This window comes from Dasypus novemcinctus, chromosome 19 (assembly GCF_030445035.2).
Source record: "Dasypus novemcinctus isolate mDasNov1 chromosome 19, mDasNov1.1.hap2, whole genome shotgun sequence".
In the NCBI taxonomy this organism is placed as follows: domain Eukaryota; kingdom Metazoa; phylum Chordata; class Mammalia; order Cingulata; family Dasypodidae; genus Dasypus; species Dasypus novemcinctus.
In genome coordinates, this window is record NC_080691.1 from 45,972,374 (window position 1) to 45,994,281 (window position 21,908).

Below are 21,908 nucleotides of genomic sequence, written 5' to 3' on the forward strand. Positions count from 1 at the left end.
AACCTCTCACTGTGGTATGTTTTCAGTGGCGGGACCCAGCTCACCGTCCTAGGTAAGTGGCCCTCACAACCCTTTCCCAACCTCTCCCACGCCTCCTCTGTTTACAGAAAGTCTATTTTCTCTCTGTCTCCTTCTATCCTCCCCAGTCTTAGGACCAACCCCCTTTACCTTTCTCTGTGGCATCTAGGGGAGGTAGCTTGGTCTTGGGGTAGCCAGCAGGAAAGACCCCAAGGGCAGGCAGCCACCTTCAGAGTTGACAGCATGCCACCAGCCTAGCCCCAGAGTCTGGGGTTGGGGAGTTTGACCCCAGGAACGGTGTTCCTTCCCCATTTCTAGAGCGATGGTTGAGGGGGATCAGAGGTGGTTCTGAGGAGGGGAACTAGGGGCTGTACTAGATACAGTCCTGTGTCCCCTGGGCTTGGGCTCAGGGCTGAAAAGGCTGCACTGGAGGCCTGGGGTGCATGAGGGCTGGAGCTGTGACTCCAGCCTCCAGAGATTCACAGGAGCAGTGCAAGCGGAGACCACAGAGGGCAGAAAGGGGGGTTCAGTTTCTCCGGTCTCCGGGGACTTGGGAGGGCAGCCCAAGGGGATGCCATGGAAAGTGGAGAGGAGGGTTCAACTTCCGTAGACCCTTCATCGGGGGACAATCGAGGGTGGAGAGGGGCTCTGAGTCCATCTGGAGATGGAGAGACAAGTGGGTGAGACTGGGAGAGGTGACAGGAAGCCAGTCCTTCCCAGCACAGTGTCCTGAAAGGAGCCAAAACCAACTTGGCAAAATAGGACAGACTCCAGGACAGGCAGGCAGATGATGAGCAAAGCACCTTATCCAAGAAGAGATCCTCAGGGGAGGCAGTTTAGGAAAAGCACAGACCCTGAGGGCAAAGAAGCCAGTGCCCGCCAGAGCAGATGTATCAGTTGAGGCATGTCTCAGAGGACATTCCCCTCCCCTGGGACTCAAAGAGCTCACATGTCCTCTTGGCGACAGACTGACCCTCCATATAGACCCCCAAAAGATGTCACAAAGAATCATGGGCAGGTGAGTCAAGGGGATGAGTCCAAGTGGTGGGAGGCCAGGGTCCAGAGGGTCGCAGGAAAGGTGATGGCAGGTGTGCAGGATCAGGGCCCTTGGGCCCCTGGATGCATCCTGGAGCAGGGGAGACCCTGCCTGAGGACCTGGGCATGGGACTGGGAGCCCAGATATCCCCACCTACAGCCTGAGATCAGGGGCTCCCAGGATGGCCACCAGGACTCTCACCTCGCGCCCCGCCCCCGCCCTGCAGGTCAGCCCAAGGCCTCGCCCCAGGTCAGTGTGTTCCCGCCGTCCCCTGAGGAGCTGAAGACCAACAAGGCCACACTGGTGTGTCTCATGAGTGCCTTCTACCCGAGCAGCCTGGCTGTGAAGTGGAAGAAGGATGGTAGCAACATCACCCAGGGTGTCCAGACCTCTAAGCCCTCCAAACCGACTGACAACAAGTACGTGGCCAGCAGCTACCTGACCCTGACGCCTGCCCAGTGGAGGAACGCAGATCAGTACAGCTGCCAGGTCACGCACGAGGGGAGCACCGTGGAGAAGAGCGTGAGCCCTGCGCAGTGTTCTTAGCTCCCTGAACTCAGACCCCAGCCCCTGGGGGAGCCTGGAGCACAGAACTCTGAGGAAGGGTCTTTCCTCATTGCAGACACCCCATTCCCTCCTCTCCACTGTATCCCTCAGCCCCACTTCTGGGATCACATATCACAGTCCCAGTCCCTCCCTCTACCCCCCTACCCCTCGTCCACTTCTCAGTAAAGGACTCACCATTTATCATCCAACTTTGCCTAATGCCAGTTGTTCATCTGCTCACATCTCTGGGGGGTGGGTCACCAGGAAGGGACAAGGGCATTCTCGAGTAAGGATCCTGTCTCCCCAATCTCCCACCCTTCCCAGGCCCTGAAAACCAGGGTGAACTCTTTGTGCTGGTGGAACTGTGACCCATGCAGGACCTGACATTGTGGGAGAGGGGCCAAGTGAGAAGATGGGGATCCATGAAAAACAATGGGAGGATGAGGAAGGCTGGGGTCCAGGGGGAGCCTAGACATGGGCCAGGGGAGGAGAAATCCCAGTGTAACTGACGCCACAGTCTAAGCACAAAACACGGTTCACCCTCCAGGTTCGACACGAGGGACAAGAGAACAGTTCCCAGGGGATGTCAGTGGTTGTGCTGGCACCAGCAAGCTGGACAAGTTTGGAAAATCAACACACAATGATTTCTCAAATGTTCACAATGCACATTAGCTAAGTAAAGGCACTGACAAGTCCTGCAGTAGAGCAACTGGTTTGTTATAACCCTAAATCATATTGGCTTTCTTCCCTACCTCAGGAAGCCCTACAACCTCACAAGATAGAGGGTTTCCAAGGACAATAGTTTGGAAAAGGTCTGGGGGCACAGGGAGGCTGAGGCACTAGGGGCAGTCAGCTTAGGTTCAGATGGGCATAGATCAGATCAGGTTCAAAGTTATCACTGGTATGGGGCTGAGATCTCACTCATGAAGTTTCTTGCTGTCTATTTCAGGTTTGTAGATAAGAGTTGGAGAGAGATTTAGGGATAAGCTTGGGAAATTTTGTACAGTGGGAAAGGTGGACCCTGGTTACATTGGGGCATGTGAGAATGGGCATGTCCAGATACATAAGTGGTGGCCAAACATTACTCAGAGAGGGTGGGTCAGAGTTGAATTCTGAACTAGGGTCACTACCTTATAGGGACTCAGCTCCCAGAGCCCCTCCTGCCCACCAGGCATGCAGCCTCACCTCCTTCCCCTCTCATGCTTATCCACCCTATGGGAATTAGCATCCCAATGTCACAGACAGTTTCAGCTCAGTGTTCCCTGACATCTGTCACTGTTCCCCTCTTGGAGGTACAGCACCCCCCACCTCCCTGGCCACCGGTCTTATTTCCTGTGCACCAGGCGTTCTCAACCCCACTGTCTCAGCCCCACGCCCATCAGGGACAAGACAGTGGCCTTCCCCAACCCCCACCCCCAAAGCAGCTGTGTGGGCCTACAGGGAAGTAACCCACAGAGCACAGGAGCCACATGGGGACAGAGAGAAAGCAGCCCCTTGGGGCTGGATCCCAGCTACCAGGGACCTAAATCATAGCCTCTGAGCTGGAAGGAAGCTTAGGGTTCACACAGTGCCCCCTCTTTCTGAACTCATCAAGGATGTGGAAGCTGAGACCTGGTGGGGGGGTATGGGGGTACCATCAAAGACCCAGCATCTCAGTGGCTCTGCTGGAGAGATGCTCACCTCCTCACTGCAGCCCAAGCTATTATGTTTTAAGAGTTTATTTGGGAGAACTGTTAACACAGATATAAGGAAACAGAAAGAAGAAAAATAACCCCCAGGTACCATCACTCAGCCCCTAAATAATCAATTGACTAATGATGCTACATTACCCACAACTGATTAGCTTTTCTGATGCAGTCTTTTGAAGCAAATTCACAGTATCTGTGTTGTCTGTAAATATTCCTCTGTGTATCCAAAAGATAAAGACTCTAAAATATCACTAAAATATCATGGTCAAACCTAAACACAAATTATTCATAAATCCTGAAGGTCATATATAGGCTTTTATTCACATGTCCCTTGAATGTTATCTGTGCATTCACTGAGATGTGTATCCATGTATCTGTCTGCGTTGTATTTTGTGCTAGTTGTTTTGCTTTGTTTCATTTTATTTATGGAATGCTTCCATATTGAAAAAGTCTTTTCAACTGTTCTTTATGCACCCACAGGTGGGTTTCATATATTAGTAAAAAGCATAAATTATGGCTTTTCCCTTCCAAATAAGGCTTCAAATTGTGATTGGTGAATAAGTTTTCATCAATAGTTATTTCCCAAAACTCTTCACCTCTTCTGTGCAACCAAATAGCTGTAGGAGCTGAGAGTGTGCCCTGGGGCCTCTCCCAAGGGGTTGACAGAGTGTTTCTCTGTTCTTCTCACACAAGCAATTCAGGGATCCAGAAGTTCAAAGAGATTCTGGATTGACTTTCTAGCAAGATGCCCCCAAAATGGGTTTTCCCCTTCCATCATGGATACCCATGCTGGGTATCGCTCGCTTGATGTTGGATATGTTTGTGGCTCAATGGCCGTCTCCATTGGAGGAGGACAGAAGGCAAAGGGGTGACATTTCAGTTCTCCCTATTCTTGGGGTGAGGCTGTGAAGCTCCCAAGAGTGGGTTCCCTGCAGGGCTCTTTGCTCACTCAAGGGTGTTTGTCATGTGTTTGTAAAATGGAGCATGTTGGGTATTTTCTAAGTTCTCTACTTTATAATTTGACATTCTAGGTCCCTGCCACAATTCATGTTTTGTACCACAATGAGCTTTGACAGATCTGATGGATTTGACTGCACTTTGTTTCAAGATTATACCTGGGCCAGTCTCCCTGGAGGAATGAAACTGGTATATGGGACCAGCTAGGCCTGCCCTGCCAGGCCTGTCCCTTAATAAGACCTGTCATAGGAGAGATGAACCTGAGACCCCTGGAGTCACATTGGGTGTCTGGGAGCATCCTATGTCCACAGCCTTCCAAGAAAAATGGCCTCTACACTGGCCTACAGGTGGAACCCTGGGGCACCCTCTCTCCTTACCTATATCTATCAATAGATCATGGTGCTCTCGGTTGCATGGAGAAGAAGCCCTGTTCCTTCCATAGAACTTCCCTCTTCTCTTTGGTTAACACTTTCCAATAACGTGTTTGCATTATAAGAAAGAGTCATGGGGGAAAACAAGATCTAATCACCAACTGCCTTTGGGATCCCCACTATCCAGAGTTCCTTCTGCTGTGCCCATGAGCTCACCTATCCCATCACTCCCGGGGTTAGCAGGGCAGGCATGGGTCTCTCCCTCCTGAGCAGACCCAGCCTGGGCAGTGGCCAGTACTTCTTCAAAACAACTGCAGGGAGAAGATAGTGGGCTGGGAGGGAGCTGACACAGGGCACCCTAGGAAAGTCTCTTTTCCCCTTCCCCCAGGTTTGGGGCCAATTTTCTGCTGAGTTTGCTCCTTTTCTGTGTTGGTCTCAGACTGCCATTAGAGTTTCCCAGGAGCAGGTTTCCTGGAGCCCTGGGCTCTTGCTCTCTCTGCTTACACCCTTCTGTGTATTTGACAGCTCAAACTCATCCCTTCCTCTCTACCCAGGCATGGACTATATGAGATGACCGTCCTTCTTTGTCATCTAGTCCTTCACTAGAGAATAGGCTAATCACGTCCAGGGGTCCCCAGGTCCCTAAGACCCTCTCTGTTCACTCCTTCCCTGTTTGGGCTCCTTTGGAACAGCATTTACTGTGAGTCATTTGGGGTTCCCATTGCATAGACAAGAAGGAATAAGTGGCCATTGAGAGGGAGACCCACTGGGAGAATTTGGAGAGAAACAAAGGCTCCAGGTCAGGCTGAGGAAGCAATAGTCAGATGCTCAGGAGGAGGGCTCCTGGGAGGTGGACAGAGGACCAGGGCCTGGGAATGTACGGATATGGGGAAGGGATCCCTGCTGGACCATCAGGGGCCTCCACATACTGAGCCAGCAGCCTCAACAGGACTCAGGAAAAACAGACAGGAGGAAGAAAAGGCTATAGCCCCAGGGACAAGGTGGGGTCAGGGAAGGGCAGACTGTTGGAGGAAAGGGTCCTCCTGGGTCCCTGCAGCAGACAATTGTCAGACCAACAATTCCCTATAGAGAGAAATGCAGGTCATCCATTTCTAAAACCTCCAGAGGACAGAACAGACAGCCAGGAAGGACACCAAAACTCACTGTAGCATAGGAGAGACCCAGGACAGGCAGGCAGAGCTACCTGATGAGCAAAGTGCCTCATCCAAGAAAAGACCCTCAGGGGAGGCAGTTTAGGAAAAGCACAGACCCTAAGGGCAAAGAACCCTGGGCCTGTCAGAGCAGACATATCAGTTTAGGAATGTCCCAGAGTAGAACCCCCAGGAGACTGAAGGAGCTCAAGCCATCTTCTTAGGGACAGATGGACCCTCCATACAGAACCCCAAGAGATGTAATGAATCATGGACAGGTGGGTCTGTGTGATACATCCAGGTGGGAGGCCAGGGTCGAGGAGAGTCACAGGAAAGGTGATGAGGTGGGGACCCCAGCTTCCCCTGCCAAGCATCCTGGGAGCAGAGGGGACCCTGCCTGAGGATCTACAGATGGACCTAGGAGGCCAGATATCCCCACCTATAGCTTGAGGTCAGGGGCTCCCAGGAAGGCCACCAGGACTCTCACCTCCTGCCTCACCCCTACCCTGAGGTCAGCCCAAGGCCTCACCCCAGGTCAGTGCATTCTCACCTTTCCCTGAGGAGCTGAAGATCAACAGGCTGCTCTGGTATGTCTTGTGAGTGCCTTCTACCCAGGTAGCATGATGTGAAGTGGAAGAAAGATGGTAACAACATTACCCAGGGCGTCCAGACCATCAAGCCCTCCAAACAGACCGACAAGTATGTGGCCAGCAGCTACCAGACCCTGCCACGTGCCCAGTGGAAGGACACAGTTAAGTACAGATGCCAAGTCACAAATGAAGGGAGCACCGTGGAGAAGAACATGGCCCCTGCACAGTGTTCTTAGCTTCCTGACCCCAGACCCCAGTCCCTGAGAGAGCCTGGAGCACAAGCCCTGGGAGGGGGGGAGGCTTCCCTCATCCCAGGCACTCCTTCCCTAACACATATCTCTGTCCCCTCCCCCGCCCCCCCCCCCCACAGATCGGCTCACACAGGCCAGGTCCCACATTCCCCCATACCCACTTCTCAATAAAGGACTCACTATTTATCATCCAGCTTTGTCTAATGCTCAGTGTACATAGACTCACATCTTTGATGGACAGTTCACCATCAAGGGGCAAGGGCATTCTGGTATCTTGATGCTGCCTCCCTGACCATCCAGCCTTTCCATGCCCTGGGAACATGGGTGATCCATGCAGGACCTGATCCCATGGGGCTGCCCTGAGGGACAGGTGCCTATAGAGAGGATAGAGAACCTTACAGAGTGAATGGGGTGATGAGGAGGTGCTGGTTCAAGCAGGGGCCTAGAGATGGGCCATGGGAGTAAAAGCACTGTGGAGCTGAGTCCACAGTCTAAGCACAAAATAAGGGTCATTGCCAGATTGCAGGCAAAAGACAAAAGAGCATTTCCCAAGGGTTCTCAGTGGTTGTGCTGGCAGGAGGGAGCCTGGGAAGGCTGAGAAAATGCAATGTGATTTCTCCAACATTCCTAATGTTCCTTAGTTGAGTAAAGACACTGGCAAGTCCTGCAGTAAATAAATGGCTTGATATTGTGTATCCCAGAGTTCCCAAATCATGTTCACCATTCTACCACCTTAGCAAGCCCAACATCCTTGTGAGGCACAGGTGTTCCATGGACACTTATTTAGAAAACATGTGGCAGAGCCTGAGGCTGCTGGACAGTTGCCTTGGGGTCAAGTGGACATGTCAGGAACCTGGCAATCCTGGTGTGGGGCAATGGAACTTAAGAGTATCAGTAGTCTTAAATAAAGTAAGACTCAGGGATAGAGTTGGGGACACCTTGATGGATGGAGTTCTGAGAGGGTCACACAAACTGAGGGCAGACACAGGTTACATTGTGGGAAGTGGGAATGTAACCCAAATTAGTCAGCCAAAGGGGTGCTGATGCAAAATACCAGAAATTGGTTGGTTTTTATAAAGGGTGTTTTTTTGAGTTAGGAGCTTACGGAAACCAAGCCATAAAGCATAAGTTACTTCACTCACCAAAGTCTATTTGGAGCAAGATGGCTGCTGGCGTCTGCAAGGGTTCTGCCTTCCTCGATTCCTACATTCTTCTTGCAAGATTTATTTATTTCTTCCCCACCACCATCTTGTTTTTGTGCTTGCTGTCTGCTTTAGGTGGCACCAGGAACCAATACTGGGACCTTCTGGAGTGGGAGAGAGGCAGTCAATTTCTTGTACCACCTCAGCTCCCTATGGCTTCCGACATTCCTGGGACTTGTTTTTCTCTGGGTTCAAGTTTTCTTTCTTTCTGGGACTGGCTTCTCTTTCTTCTGCATGCTTACTTCCCAGGGCTCCACCTTAAGTCTTCAGCATCAAACTTAAACATCAAAACTCCAACATCAGAATCCCTCAACTCTGTTCTTTGCCATGCCTTTTATCTGTGAGTCCCCACCCACCAAGGGGTAGGGACTCAAAGCCCATTAGGCAACTCAGTCATGCCCAGGTACAGATCAGATTACATATATAATCCAATGTTTCTTTTTGGAATTCAACAATAATATCAAACTGCTGAGAACCTTTCCAGGTAATAATGGGCATGCTAAGTTTGTCCCTGGGAAGGTAGATCAGAGGTCAATTCAGGACTGGGTTCAGGGTCAGGTCAGAGGTGGTCAGGCTGGAATAAGTGTAGCCTGTGGGGCTGTGGACAAGTTCAGGGTCCTCTGTTTCACCTCCCCAGACTCTCTTAGCCAATGGTATGGATCTTGCCTGTCCCCCATTCATCCGCTCTGACCCTGCACTCCCACCCTATAATTACACCCTAATACTACACAACTGGTCAGTTCCCAGGGTTCCTCATGGCAGGGATTGTCACTCCTGGCGATGCACCACACACCCTGTTGTATGTCAGTCTTCATCACCCAGGGCCTCACAGAATCCTCTACTATCAAATACAAGATAGCCAACTTAACCCAAAGAGGATGGTCTCTAAGAAATGTGACTGCAGGCCCATGAGCACAGGGTCACAATGGGACAGAGTGAAAGAGGCCCCTTGATATTTGATTCTAGACATCTGGCTCCAAATCACAGCCTCTTATTGGGAAAGAAGCTAAGGGGTCCTTGAATCCACCCACCCTCAGTTCCACCTGTTATGGATGGGGAAGCTGAGGCTGGGTGGGGGCTGGTCACCAGTAGTTCCAGATACACCCAGCAGGGGTGCTGCTTGGAATAATCTGGCTCTTTGTCATGTTTTAAGTTTTCATTAGGGAGAACTATGGGCACATATATAAGAAACTGAAGAAGAAAAATAGCCAATATGTTCCAGCCCCTCAAATTTATTGACAGTTTCTGTTGATCCATAACTCTTAACTTCTCTTTTGCACAATATATTGAAGCAAGTTCCAGACATCATATCCTTTCTTTAACACGTATTCCATTGTGTGTCTTAAAAAGATGAGGACTCAAAAAAGTTAACTGCAGCATCATGATCAAACCTTAAAATTAATAATAGGTTCTCATTTAAATGAATCTGAAATATTTGTCAAAATAATTTTATTTACTGTGTCATGTTTTGATATTTATGCTGTTGTTGATGTGTTGCATTTTTACAAGAATGCTTCTATCAAAAAAAAAAAAAAGAATGCTTCTATCGATGAAAGTTTCTTTCATGTGCCTTTTACTCACATTGGACCAATTGCTTACTTTAGTGAAAAGGGTACTTCACTGGTGCTTTCCTTTCAAATAGGGTTTAAAATTGTGATTGTGATTATGTTCTTCAGTCTGTTTTATAGTAAATACAGGTCAAGGAAATCTCTTAGCTTTATTTTTGCAACTGAGCGGCTGAAAGAACAGATCTTGTCCTGGGCCTCTCCCAATGTCAGATAGATGCACTTAGCTTCAACCAGCTCTGTTTCTCTGCTAGGAACTTATGTTCTTCTTGCAAAGAGGTCTTATACCAAGAATGTTAACCAAGTTCAGGATAGACTATTTTGCCTTATTTTCAGACTACATGATTTTACTTTTTTTTTTTTAGAGAAATTTTGGATTTGCAGAACTATCATACTTAAAATGTGGGAATCCTATATTACCACCCCATGCATAATCACTTTGTTTGGTTATATACATTTGTTTCAACAGAGGGAAGCACATTTTCTTTCTTATACTACTAACTACAGTCCATGGATTAGTGTTCACAATTTCTGTTGTGTTGTTCTACAGATTTGGCCTTTTGACAAGATGCTTCCAGGATGGGTTGCTCCCATCCATCAGGGGCACTGACATCAGGTGTTGCTTTCTTGACATTGGATGTATTTGAGACTCAATGGCCATCTCCAATGGAGGAGGACAGAAGGCAAATGGTGGCATTTCAGTTCTCCCTGTGCTTTGGGGTGAGGCTGTGAGACTCCCTCGAGGTGGTTCCCTTGAGGACTCTTTGTATGCCCAAGGGTGTTTGCATTGTGTTTCTAAAATGGAACCATGTTGAGTCTTTCTTGGTTCACTACTCTAACATTTGACATCCTACGTCCCTGCCATCCTCTTATGATGAACAATTCATGTTTAGGAACATGATGAACCCTCAATGGATCTGATGGGTTTGACTCTACTTTGGTTAGAGATTATACCTGGACCTGTGCCCACAATCTCTGTGGACTAACGAAGCTGATATGTGTGAATGGGACCAGCCAGTCCTGCCCTGCCAGGCCCATCGCTAAATAAGACTTATCATATGGGAGATGGATCTGAGACCAATGAATCATATTGGGTGTCTGAGGAGTATCCTATGTCCACAGCTTTCCAGGGCAAATGGCCATTACACTGGTGGAACCCTGGGGCACCCTCTGTCTTCCCCCATGTCTATCAGTAGATCAAGTTTCTGTCACTGCATGAAAGAGAAGCCCTGGTCCTTCCATGGAGCATCACTCCTCTGTGTGCGTAACACCTTCCAATACTTTTTTGCATTCCTGTAAGAAGGTCAGTGGGAAAATAAGGTCTAATCAGCAACTGCATTTGGGATCCCCACTATCCAGGGATCCTTCTGCTGTGCCCATGGGTTCACCTGTCCCATCACTCCTGGGGTTAGCAGGACAGGCATGGGTTCCTCCCTTGTGAGCAGACTCTGCCTGGGCAGGGGCCAGTACTTCCTCCACCAGCTGTAGGGGGAAGATAGAGGGCCCAGGGAGGGGGGTTCATAGGGGCATGGCTGGGAGGGGGTTTGTACGAGCCTGTGTCACAGTTTGCTGTGTTTGGCAGAAGGGCTCAGCTGAGGATCCTAGGTAAATCTCTTCTCCATATCCCCACCATCCTACTTCCCCATGTTTTAGTACTATTTTCTGCTGTTTTTCCTACTTTTCTGTACTTGGTCTCAGGCTGCAGTCAGGGTTTTCCAGAAGCAGGTGTCCACAGGCCCTGGCCTCTCCCCCCTCTGCTTGCATTCCCCTCTATACTTCCAGCTCATTTTCATCCTTCTGTTATAACCCCACAGGCAAGAACTTTAAGAGATGACAGTCCTTCTCTGTCATCCAGCCCTTCTCAGTCATCTAATCCTTCTCCAGAGAATGCTCTAGTCCTTCATTCTCCCCAGGATTTCCCAGTCCCTGAGACCCTCTCTGTTTCCCTCCTTCCCTATTTGGGCTCCTTTGGAACAGCATTTTTTGTGGGACATTTGGGACTCCCATCAAGTGGAGAAGAGGGAACAAGAGGCCTTTGGGAGGATGAGCCACTATGAGGATTTGGAGAGAAACAAAAGTTTCCAGGCCAGGTTGGGGAAAAATGGTCAGAGGCTCAGGAACAGGGGTCCCAGGAGGTGGACAGAAGACCAGGGCCTTGGAACATTGGGGAGAAGGGCTCCCTCCCCCTGCTCCAGGCCCTTGTGAGCCTCCACACATGAGCATGCAGGCTCCACAGGACTCAGGGAAAACTGATAGGAGGGAGAAAAGTCTCTAGCCCCAAGGTCCAGGTCAGGGTCATAAAAGGACAGGTTGTTGAGGTGAGGGCTCTCCAGGGCCCCTGCAGGGGACAATTCTCAGACTCAAGAATCCCAATAGAGAAATGCAGGTCCTCCAGCAAGAAACCTCCAGAGGACAGGAAAATAGCCAGGGAGAATGCCAAAACCTACTCTGCAGCATAGGAGACTCAGGGGAGGCAGGTTTAGGAAAAGCACAAATCCTGAGAGCAAAGACCCCGGTGCCTGCTGGACCAGATGGATCAGGCGAGGAATCTACCCAATAGACCCTACAGTGGACTCAAAGGGCTTATAGCATCCTTTCGGGCACAGACTGACCCTCCAAATAGAGCCCCATTGGTGGCCATGAACACTCATGGGCAGGTGGTTTAGGGGGTGGGTCAGGTGGGAAGCCAGTGCTAGATGGCACTAAGAAAAACTGATGGCCAGTGTGTAGATCAGGACCCTCAGCCCCCTTGATACCTCCTGGGAGCAGGGGGGACCCTGCCTGGGACATGGACACGGGGTGGGAGCCGGGATATCCCCACCTACAGCCTGAGGTCAGGGACTCTCACCTCCTGCCCCACCCCCACCCTGCAGGTCAGCCCAAGGCCTCGCCCCAGGTCAGTGTGTTCCCACCATTCCCTGAGGAGCTGAAGACCAACAAGGCCATGCTGGTGTGTCTCATTACTCAGTTCTACCTGGGCAGCGTGGTAATGAAGTGAAAGAAAGATGGTCATGACTACACTGAGGGTGTCCAGACCACCAAGTCCTCCAAACAGACTGACAACAAGTACGTGGTGCGCATTTCCCTGACCCTGACACCTGCCCTGTTGAAGGGATTAGTACAACCTCCACATCCTGCACAAGAGGAGCCCTGTGGAGAAGAGCATGACTCCTGCACAGTGTTCGTAGCTCCCTGACCTCAGACCCCAGCCCCTTGGGGAGCCTGGAATGCAGGCCCCTGGGGAGGGGTCTTCCCTCATCCCAGATGGCCCTGCGCCACGTCTCTGCTGTGTCCCTCAGGTACCCTCACAGGATCAGCTCCCATGGATGAGGTCCCTCCCTCTTCCCAATTCCTATTCTCAATAAAGGACACACCATATATCATCCTGTCTGATGTCTCTGTTTAATGCACATTATGTGTATACTTGTGTCCCTGGGGGGAGGGTCACCAGCAAGGGTCAAGGGCATTCTGGAATAGGGATCCTGTCTCCCCAGTGTCCCACCTTCCCCACACCCAGGAACATGGGTGAGCTCTGTGTGCTGGTGGAACCATGATCCGTGCAAGACCGGATGTCATGGGGCTGCCCTGAGGGAGAGGAACCCATAGAGATGATGAGGCACCCTGGAGAGTGAGTGGGGGTATGAGGAAGTCCCAGTGTCCAGTGGGGGCTAGAGACAGGCCAAGAGAGTAAAGAGCCCAGTGGAGCTGAGGCCACAGTCGAAGCACAAATTCAGGGTCACCTCCAAGGTCCAGGCAAGGGACAAAAGAACATTTCCCAGAGGTTGTCAGTGGTGGTGCATGCAACAAGGAGACTGGAAAGCTTTGTGAAGTCCAATAGCCTTTTGCTTCATAATATTACTTAGTTGAGTAAAGTCCCTGACAAGTCCTGTATTAGATAAATGGCATAATATTGGTCACCTAGTTTCCTGTAATCATGTTGATTTTTCCTAGCACCTTAGAAGGTCCAATATCCTTGGTAGGCATGGGTATTCCATGGATACTAATTTGGGAGGCTGAGGTCTCCTGGGTAGTTGCCCTGGGTTCACATGGACATAGGGGTCAGATCAGGTAAAGTCTATCCAGTTGTGGGGCAATGGTCCTTGAGATCTTCAGTACTAAATTTAAGGCTATGGATAGATTTGGAGACAGCTGTGTTGGTGGATTTTGGAGCGGGTCACACAGAGCAAGGGGAGACAAAGGTTATTTATGGCAAGTGAGAAAGAGCCACCTTCCCAGGTAATGGCATCCAAAGTTTGTTCCTGGTTAGTTCAGGCCTGGGTTCAGGGTCAGGGCAGAGGTGATCAGGCTGGAGTGAGTGTAGCCCCTTGGGCTGTGGTCAAGTTCATGGTCCCCTGTCTCAGCTCCCTAGACTCCTCTTGCCCACCAGGTGTGGGAACTCACCCCTCCCCCGTTCATCAGCTGTGACCCCTGCTCCCCCTGACTCTGTGGTTGCTCGCACCCTGATAATCACACACTCAGCTGCCAGGGTCTTTCAAGGCAGGGACTGTCACTCATGGAGATGAGCTATTGCTCTGCCCCTCTTGTATCTGTCAGTCCCCATAACCCAGTGCCTCATAGATCCTGTGAGTCACCTCATCCTATCAGGGACATGAAAGCCAGTTTACCCAAACAGGATGGCCTCCCAGAAGTGGGGCTGCAGGCCCATTGAACACAGTCACTAGAGGACAGAGAGAAAGGGGCCCCTTGCTGCTTGATCCCAACCATCTGGCCCCAAATCACAACCTCTGATAGGGAAGGAAGTGAGGGGTCATGGAAAGCCCTGCCCTCGGTGTGACCTATTATGGATGGGGAAGCTGAGGCCAGGTGGGATGTGGAAACCAGCAGCTCTGTGGCCCTGCTGGGGAGATGTACCCAACCTGGGTGCTGCTTGGAATAATCCCACTCTTTATCATGGTGTAAGTTTTCATTAGGGAGAACTGTAGACAAAAAAGTAAAGAAATAGAAGAAGAAAAATAGTCCCTAATTTTCTATCACCCCCCCTCAAAATTATTGAAAAAATTATTAACTTACCTTTGACACCATACTTTGAAGCAAACACCATATATCATATGCTTTCATTGATACACATTGCATTGTGCCTCAAAAAAAAGGAGTCAAATTTACTGTAATAGCATAATCAAACCTTAATATAAAAAATAGGATCTTATTCAAATGACTCTTACATGTCATAATAGTCTTATTTCCTTGGTTATGTTTTGATTTTGAGGCTGTTCTTGATGTGTTGCCTTTGATTTTGTTAAAAAAAAATACCTCTACAAATATATTTTCCTTTTAGCTGCTTTTTATACCTAGGAATGAAGGCATGTTTAGTGGAAAGGACAATACATTTGTGCTTTCCATTTAAATAGAGTGTGGAGTTGTGATTTGTGAATAAGTTTTTCAGTCTGTTTTAATTATAGATATGAAACAAATCTCTATATATAGTTTTGCAAATGAAAAGCTAAAGGAACAGAGCTGATTGTCCTGGGTCTCCCAAGGTCAAAGGAATGTATTTGGCTTTTGGCCTAGCTCTATTTCTCTCCCAGGGAATTCTGTGGTTCCTGCAGTGTTCTTGTATCAACAGGCTTAACCAGGTTCACGAAAGACTTTCTTCCCCTTTATTTCTAGGCTTCAAATTTTCTTTTTATATTAGAGAACTTCAGAGTTTGCAGAACAATCATACTTAAAATATGGGATTCTCATATACCACGGGATGATTAACTTTCTTTGATTTTATACATTTGCATCAACAGATGAAAGCATATTTTCTTTCTTGGATTACTAACTATATTCCATGGATTATCTTAGTATTAAAACACTTTCTGTTGTGCTGTTCCATGGATTTTACTTTTTCACAAGATACCCCAGGGCGGGTTGTTCCCATCCATCAGGGGCACTGACTTTGGGTATCACTCTTTTTTTTTTTTTTTTAATATTTTAGATACAATTTTAACTAAGTTTTTAAATTTTTTAATTTATTTTTTATTTATTTATTTTTCTCTCCCCACTCCCCCCCCCCCCCCCCCAGTTGTCTGCTCTCTGTGTCTATTTGCTTTGTTTTCTTCTGTGACTGCTTCTATCCTTATCAGCGGCACCGGGAATCTGTGTTTCTTTCTGTTACATCTTCTTGTTGTGTTAGCTCTCCATATGTGTGGCACCATTCCTGGGCAGGCTATACTTTTTTTACACAGGGTGGCTCTCCTTATGGGGCGCACTCCTTGCTCGTGGGACTCCCCTACGCAGGGGACACCCCTGCATGGCAGGGCACTCCTTGTTGTGTGCATCAGCAGTGTGCATAGGCCAACTCCACACAGGTCAAGGAGGCCTGTGGTTTGAACCATGGACCTCCCATGTGGTAGGCGGATGCCCTATCCATTGGGGCAAGTCCACTTCCCGGGTATCACTCTCTTGACTTTGGATGTGTTTGAGGCTCAATGGCCATCTCCATTGGAGGAGGACAGAAGGCAAATGGCAGCTTTTCAGTTCTCCCTGCGCTTTGGGGTGAGGCTGTGAGGCTCCCTAGAGGCAGTTCCCTTGAGGACTCCTTGCTCACACAAGGGTGTTTGTCATGTATTTGTAAAGTGGAGCCATGGTGGGTCTTTCCTAGGTTCACTACTGTAAATTTGACATCCTAGGCCCTGCCATCCTCTTGTGATGAACAGTTCATGTTTAGGAATATTTGAACCCTCAATGGATCTGACAGGTTTCATTCCACTTTGGTTACAGATTGTAGATTGGCCTGTGCCCACAATCTTCCTGGAGAAATGAAGCTGATATGTATGAATGGGACCAGCCAGGACTGCCCTGCGAGGCCTATCCCTAAATAAGACCTGATGTAGGGGAGATGAACCTGAGACCCTTGGAGTCCTGTTGGCTGTCTGGGAGCATCCTATGTCCACAGCCTTCCTGGGCAATGGTCTCATCACTGGGGACACAGGTGGAGCCCTGGGGCACCCTCTGTCCTTACCTATATCTATCAATAGATCATGGTACTGTCACCTGCATGGAGGAGAAGCCCTGTTCCTTCCTATTAGATTTGTATTAGCTAGTTACATGCTATATTCATAATCTTTTGTGAATCACCACATTTTTGCTAAAAAGGCATATTTTGAGCTTTTGTGTAGGTGCATCCTGTTTTTCTGACAGACACACACACACAAAAACAACTTGAAAACAGTACCAAACAGAAAAATAATGTCAGTCAGAGATATGTTTTGTTTTAGTGTGAGTTACCATTACTGCTTGTGTTTATTGTGAAGGTGGATGTTTAGTATTCAGTGTAGTTCAATAAAAAGCAACAAAATTTTTAAAAAAATTAGGTCAGAAATCATACAGTACATGGAAAATGCATTCAGTTATTTATTGGATAATACAAATGAAGCCTGCAAAGTGGACACAAAGAGAAACATATGATCAAATATATACTGAATTAGGTAAGCAGTTTTCTCATAACAGACCAAAAAGAATTGATAAAATTAATTGACTGAAATCAGAACTGAAATTTAAATGATTTTTTAAAACTCTCTTCCATGTATTCTTGAACAAAAAAATCATTTTTCAATTATGCGTATTTTAAAACAATTATGCGATGAAACATTAAATCTATTTTAGGAAATATAAAATCTCTTTAATTATACCATCAAACCTAGTAGAAACAAGACTTGGTTACAATATCAAAGAACAATTTGCTCAAGATTCCAAATTTGCAAGAACTCTTCTCTGGCTTTACTTTGTGCAATTTAAGAAACATGATGCAATTAATACTTTATTATGTCTGTAAGGACCACAAATCTAAAATGAAATGCAGCCTGAAAACACTGAATTTGGTACACAGGTATGTTTAAAAACTTTTACATCTGCCTCAACAGAATGTAAGGTGTATATGAAAGTTTGTATATGTCAAAATAGACTATATTTCATCTATGATAGAACAGAAAACTGTATTTATTTGAATTTTAAAACAAAAGGCTGAATATTTTCCTTATTGATTCCTCCTTTTCTATAAACCATTGAAATAGATGTGCTGCATGTTTTCCAGCAGAATCTATGAGAAGCATCTAGATCATTGGTTAAAATCAATCAGTACATCTGTGCAAGAGCTGGGAATCACCACACATTCACGGAACTGTTGAAAGAAATAGAAGACAACAAATGGAAGGATCTCCGTCTCTTTCCTAATACTTGGTTCAGTTGTGAAAGGCTTTGGTAAACTTTAGTGCACTGTGAACTACTACCCAAGATTTTCTTTAAACTCAAGGAATGTTTGCCACATAATCAATAATCAAATAAAAGAACAATGACATCATGTTGAATATTTTCTCATCTATACCACACTGCATATGAGTGAATATCATTTAAAAATACAAGGATTGGAGCAAAACAGGCAGGATTTTTTAAAAATTGGCATCAAAGGAAGCGGACTTGGCCCAGTGGTTAGGGCGTCCATCTACCACATGGGAGGTCCATGGTTCAAACCCTGGGCCTCCTTGACCTGCATGGAGCTGGCCCATGTACAGTGCTGATGCGCACAAGGAGTGCTGTGCCACACAGTGGTGTCTCTCACGAAAGGGAGCCCCACATGCAAGGAGTGTGCCCCATAAGGAGAGCCACCCAGCGCGGAAGAAAGTGCAGCCTGCCCAGGAATGGCGCTGCACACATGGAGAGCTGACACAAGATGACGCAACAAAAAGAAACACAAATTCCCGTGCCACTGACAACAACAGAAGCAGACAAAGAAAAATACGCAGCAAATAGACACAGAGAACAGACAATTGGGACTGGGGGGGGAGGGGAGAGAAACAAATAAATCTTTTTTAAAAATTGGCATCAAAAACTGAATAAAGAATCTGGAAAATATGTGTTGATGTAGATTAATTGAGAGTTGCATTTTAACTTTTGCAGTGACTTTTGAGTTGACTGTTCATAATAATTAGATGGTGCTAGAGTTAGTGAAGTTAATTAATTTGGGCAAGCATAATGACTTTGAAACTGCTAAGCAAACTTCTGCTTCAGTGTCAAGTCAATTCCTCAAAGAAAGGGGTGCAGTTTTGTCAACATGAGTTTGAACATTAAAGAAATGATACTTTGGAACTCTATTCAGTTCTTAGAAAATGTTAAATATCGTTTGTAAATGCAGAATGCAGATATATTCTAACAGCTGTAAATTTCATGAAACCTTAATAAAGTCCAAGTATTGCCAATTAAAATTTTGTTTCCAAATTAATAGATGTTACAAATATACAATACGCATCAGATTTCAGACATATTTTGAAAAAAAGATTGTAAAATACCTTATTAATAATTTTATATTGGAAGGTAGACTTGGCCCAATGGTTAGGGCATCCGTCTACCACATGGGAGGTCCACGGTTCAAAACCCGGGCCTCCTTGACCTGTGTGGAGCTGGCCCATGTGCAGTGCTGATGCACTCAAGGAGTTCCCTGCCATGCAGGGGTGTCCCCTGTGTAGGGGAGCCCCATGCGCCAGGAGTGCGACCCATAAGGAGAGCTGCCCAGCGTGAAAGAAAGTGCAGCCTGCCCAGGAATGGTGCTGCACACAGGGAGAGCTGACACAACAAGATGGCACAACAAAAAAAGAAACACAGATTCCTGTGCCGCTGACAACAACAGAAGCGGAGAAAGAAGATGCAGCAAATAGACACAGAGAACAGGCAACGGGGGTGGGGGGGGGTGGGGGGAGAAATAAATTAAAAAAATAAATAAGTGAAAAATTTTATATTGTTTAAATGAAGAAAAGATGCTATTTTTAATATATTGGATTAAATAAAATGTTATTAGTATTTATTTGCCTGTTTTTTTTTTTTTTTTTTTTTTGCATGGTGGGTAGATACTTAGGGTCACACCTTAATTCTATTGTGCACTGAGGCACAGGCGCCTTCAGGTGAGAGGTGCTTTGGGGCAACCTGGAAGAAAGGAGCCTCATCTGGGTTCTTCTCCACCAGCAGGGGTCAGCAGTGCTGCACATGGGAACATCCAGGAGACGCTGAGGCTGCCCACTACATGCAGAAGTGTGCTGAGGTGTGGGTCCTCAGGTGTCAAGACTGAGTCCTAAGATTGGCAGGTCGGGACCCCTCCCCGCCCCCCCCCCCAGGCACCCACTCAGGCTGCAGCCATCATGTCCTGAGGGACAGACTCCAACAGAACAAGCTCCCAGCAGCAGTGAGTCACCACCTGGGAAGGGAATGAGACAGAATCTGGTCCCAACTGGGGCCCTTGGGAAGCAGAGCTCCGGAGGCTTCTCCATTGGGTCCTGGGCTCCTCTCCTGCTCACATGCTGACTCTCAACCCTTTCTCTATCCAGAGAGAGGAGGCAAAATTTCACCTATAACCTCAATCATAGCATGTGTAGGTGTTGAAAAGATGTAGGAATGCACTATGCTGCAAATTCCTACCACTTCCAGTTGTAAGAAAGGATACTAATCATGGGCAGAGCAGGCAAGGAACAAAGGTCAGAATGAAGGTGAGGGAGGGTTGGCATTCATGGGTCAAAGGACCTCCTCATAGGCAGTGAGGTTGTGTCAGGGTTCCTTGCCTGGGGGAGGAATGTGGAGATGACAGTGCAAAGGGGAGGTCCCTTTCTGGTTCTCTGGGGACTGTTTTTTTTTCCCTATAACCCCAGCTGCCTTCCCAGGCTGCCCCATGAGGGCTGGTCTGATTTACATCCCTGGGCCTGCCCTTTTCCTGGGGGATAATAGAGGCTGGGGGAGACCTGCCCTGCCAGAACCTCAAGATGCAGAGTTTTGGGGTGTGTGGACCATGGCCTGGATGGCTCCCTTGCTCACCCTCCTCACCCTCTGCACGGGTGTGGCCCCCATCCATACCCACAGTCTTGGCCCCCCAGGGACCTGATCTGAGAATGCCCCAAACCCTGAGCTCACCCAGGCACTTCATCTGCTTCACTGAGTTCATTGGCCTCATCCATATTTTCCTCCCTTTCTTACAGGCTCTGTGGCCTCTTACATGCTGATGCAGCCATCCTCTCTGTCAGTGGCCTTGAGACAGACAGTCAGAATGTCCTGCTCAGGGGACAACCTTGGAGGTAAATATGCTTACTGGTTCCAGCAGAAGTCAGGACAGGCCCCTGTGCTGCTCATGTATGAAAATAACAAACAACCCTTGGGGATCCCTGACTGATTCTTAGGCTCAAACTCAAGGAACACTGCTGCCCTGACCATCAGGAAGACTGAGGACAAGGACAGGCTGACTATTACTGTGTTACCTACCATGGCAGTAGGAGCAACTGGCAGTGAGTCACAGTGACACAGGCAGATGGGGAAGTGGGACAAGAACATGCCTGCCCAGGCTTTCTCACAGGGGCCCTCCCTTCCTCCCTGTGCTGGTCACACCTAGTAGGATGGAACCTTCATATGGATAGAACCTTCTTGTCGTGCCTCTGCATTTACTTCCCCAAGAGGTGCATCAACTTCTTTTCCATGGTCAGGTGTCAGCTTGTGCCATTATAAACTGATCCATTCATTTTGCTTTATCAATATGGAGATTCTCAAGACACGATCAGAAAAACCATTCAACAGCCAACACTGTATCCTAGGATTCAGGAGAACCCTACTCTGACAGATCATTTGAGTCTTCAGAAGGGGGGGGCAGGGTTGCATAATTTTTGGGGTTCTGTTTCTGTACTTGAATATTTAAGGCAGGTTTTCTGGCCCAGAAACTAAGTAGAATTGGTTCCCATTTGTGGAATAAAGAATATGATTGGCCTGCAGGTGAGGGGAATGTTTTAAACAAGTGTTGTAAGTAAACCTTAAAATGGTAAGTGAGCTGATTTTCCAGGTTTGAAATTCTCAGATAAGCAAATGCTTTATCTGAAAACTGGAGTCCAGCAATTTCCTGAAGCAAAGCTTGACATTAGGCATATGTTTATATCCTGTACCTCTGGAAAGTATTTTCTGGATCTAACAGTGTGGTCATATTGGCACTGGTGCTCTCAGTTCTGAGAATCAATAAAATATTTAATGCAGGATTCAAAGTGTTAAAGTGGAAAGAGTTAAGTAACTTTGTAGAGGGTTAAAGATATAAACAAATTCTTGTGCAGGAACGAGAGTGCTTAGTCATTTGATCCAGTCCTCTGTAAATATATTAAACCCTTGGATAGAAACAAAAGCCTGAGGGAACCCTCTGAGGGTATTTGGGGACAGGTTGCAGGTGCAAAGAAAACACATCTAAAGGTCCTTTGACTGCCTATGATGGGTGAAGCCCGGCCCTGCCCTGGCCCTTGACTTTCCATCTTCTCCTCCCAGGCTTCTCCTCCCAAGCCCCTACATGTGTTGGCTTGAGCTTCCCATGATGCTCTGTGCCCTCCTAATCTCTGTATTCTCCACCTCCACCTCCACCTGGCCCCACCCCACACCCAGACCCTACCTGCTGCTCACTTCCAGGTCAGAGATGCTGTGGGAAGCTGAGGTCCCCACCCAGACATTGAGCAGACACAGGGGTGTCAAGACAAATAGCCACTCAAATCTTCATCCTCTAGGACAGACGTGTGGGTCCCTGAAGC

The 21,908-nt window shown here is 47.8% G+C and overlaps 1 protein-coding gene and 1 long non-coding RNA gene across 2 annotated transcripts in view; both read left to right on the forward strand.

The window, feature by feature from the left end:
- The window catches only part of LOC101422127 (immunoglobulin lambda-1 light chain-like), a 37,508-nt gene extending 35,886 nt beyond the window's left edge, over positions 1-1,622 (forward strand). Inside the window, exons 4-5 of the mRNA XM_023589390.2 lie at positions 27-52; positions 1,281-1,622. Of these exons, the coding sequence (XP_023445158.1) occupies positions 27-52; positions 1,281-1,600 (346 nt within the window). The 3' untranslated portion in view covers positions 1,601-1,622. The remainder of the gene's footprint in view (positions 1-26; positions 53-1,280) is intronic.
- An 18,497-nt stretch (positions 1,623-20,119) lies between these two features.
- LOC139436983 (uncharacterized) lies at positions 20,120-20,639 on the forward strand. Its single transcript, XR_011646532.1, has 3 exons — positions 20,120-20,138; positions 20,337-20,432; positions 20,535-20,639. It is a non-coding gene; the product is annotated as an uncharacterized lncRNA (long non-coding RNA).
- Positions 20,640-21,908: the final 1,269 nt, after the last annotated feature.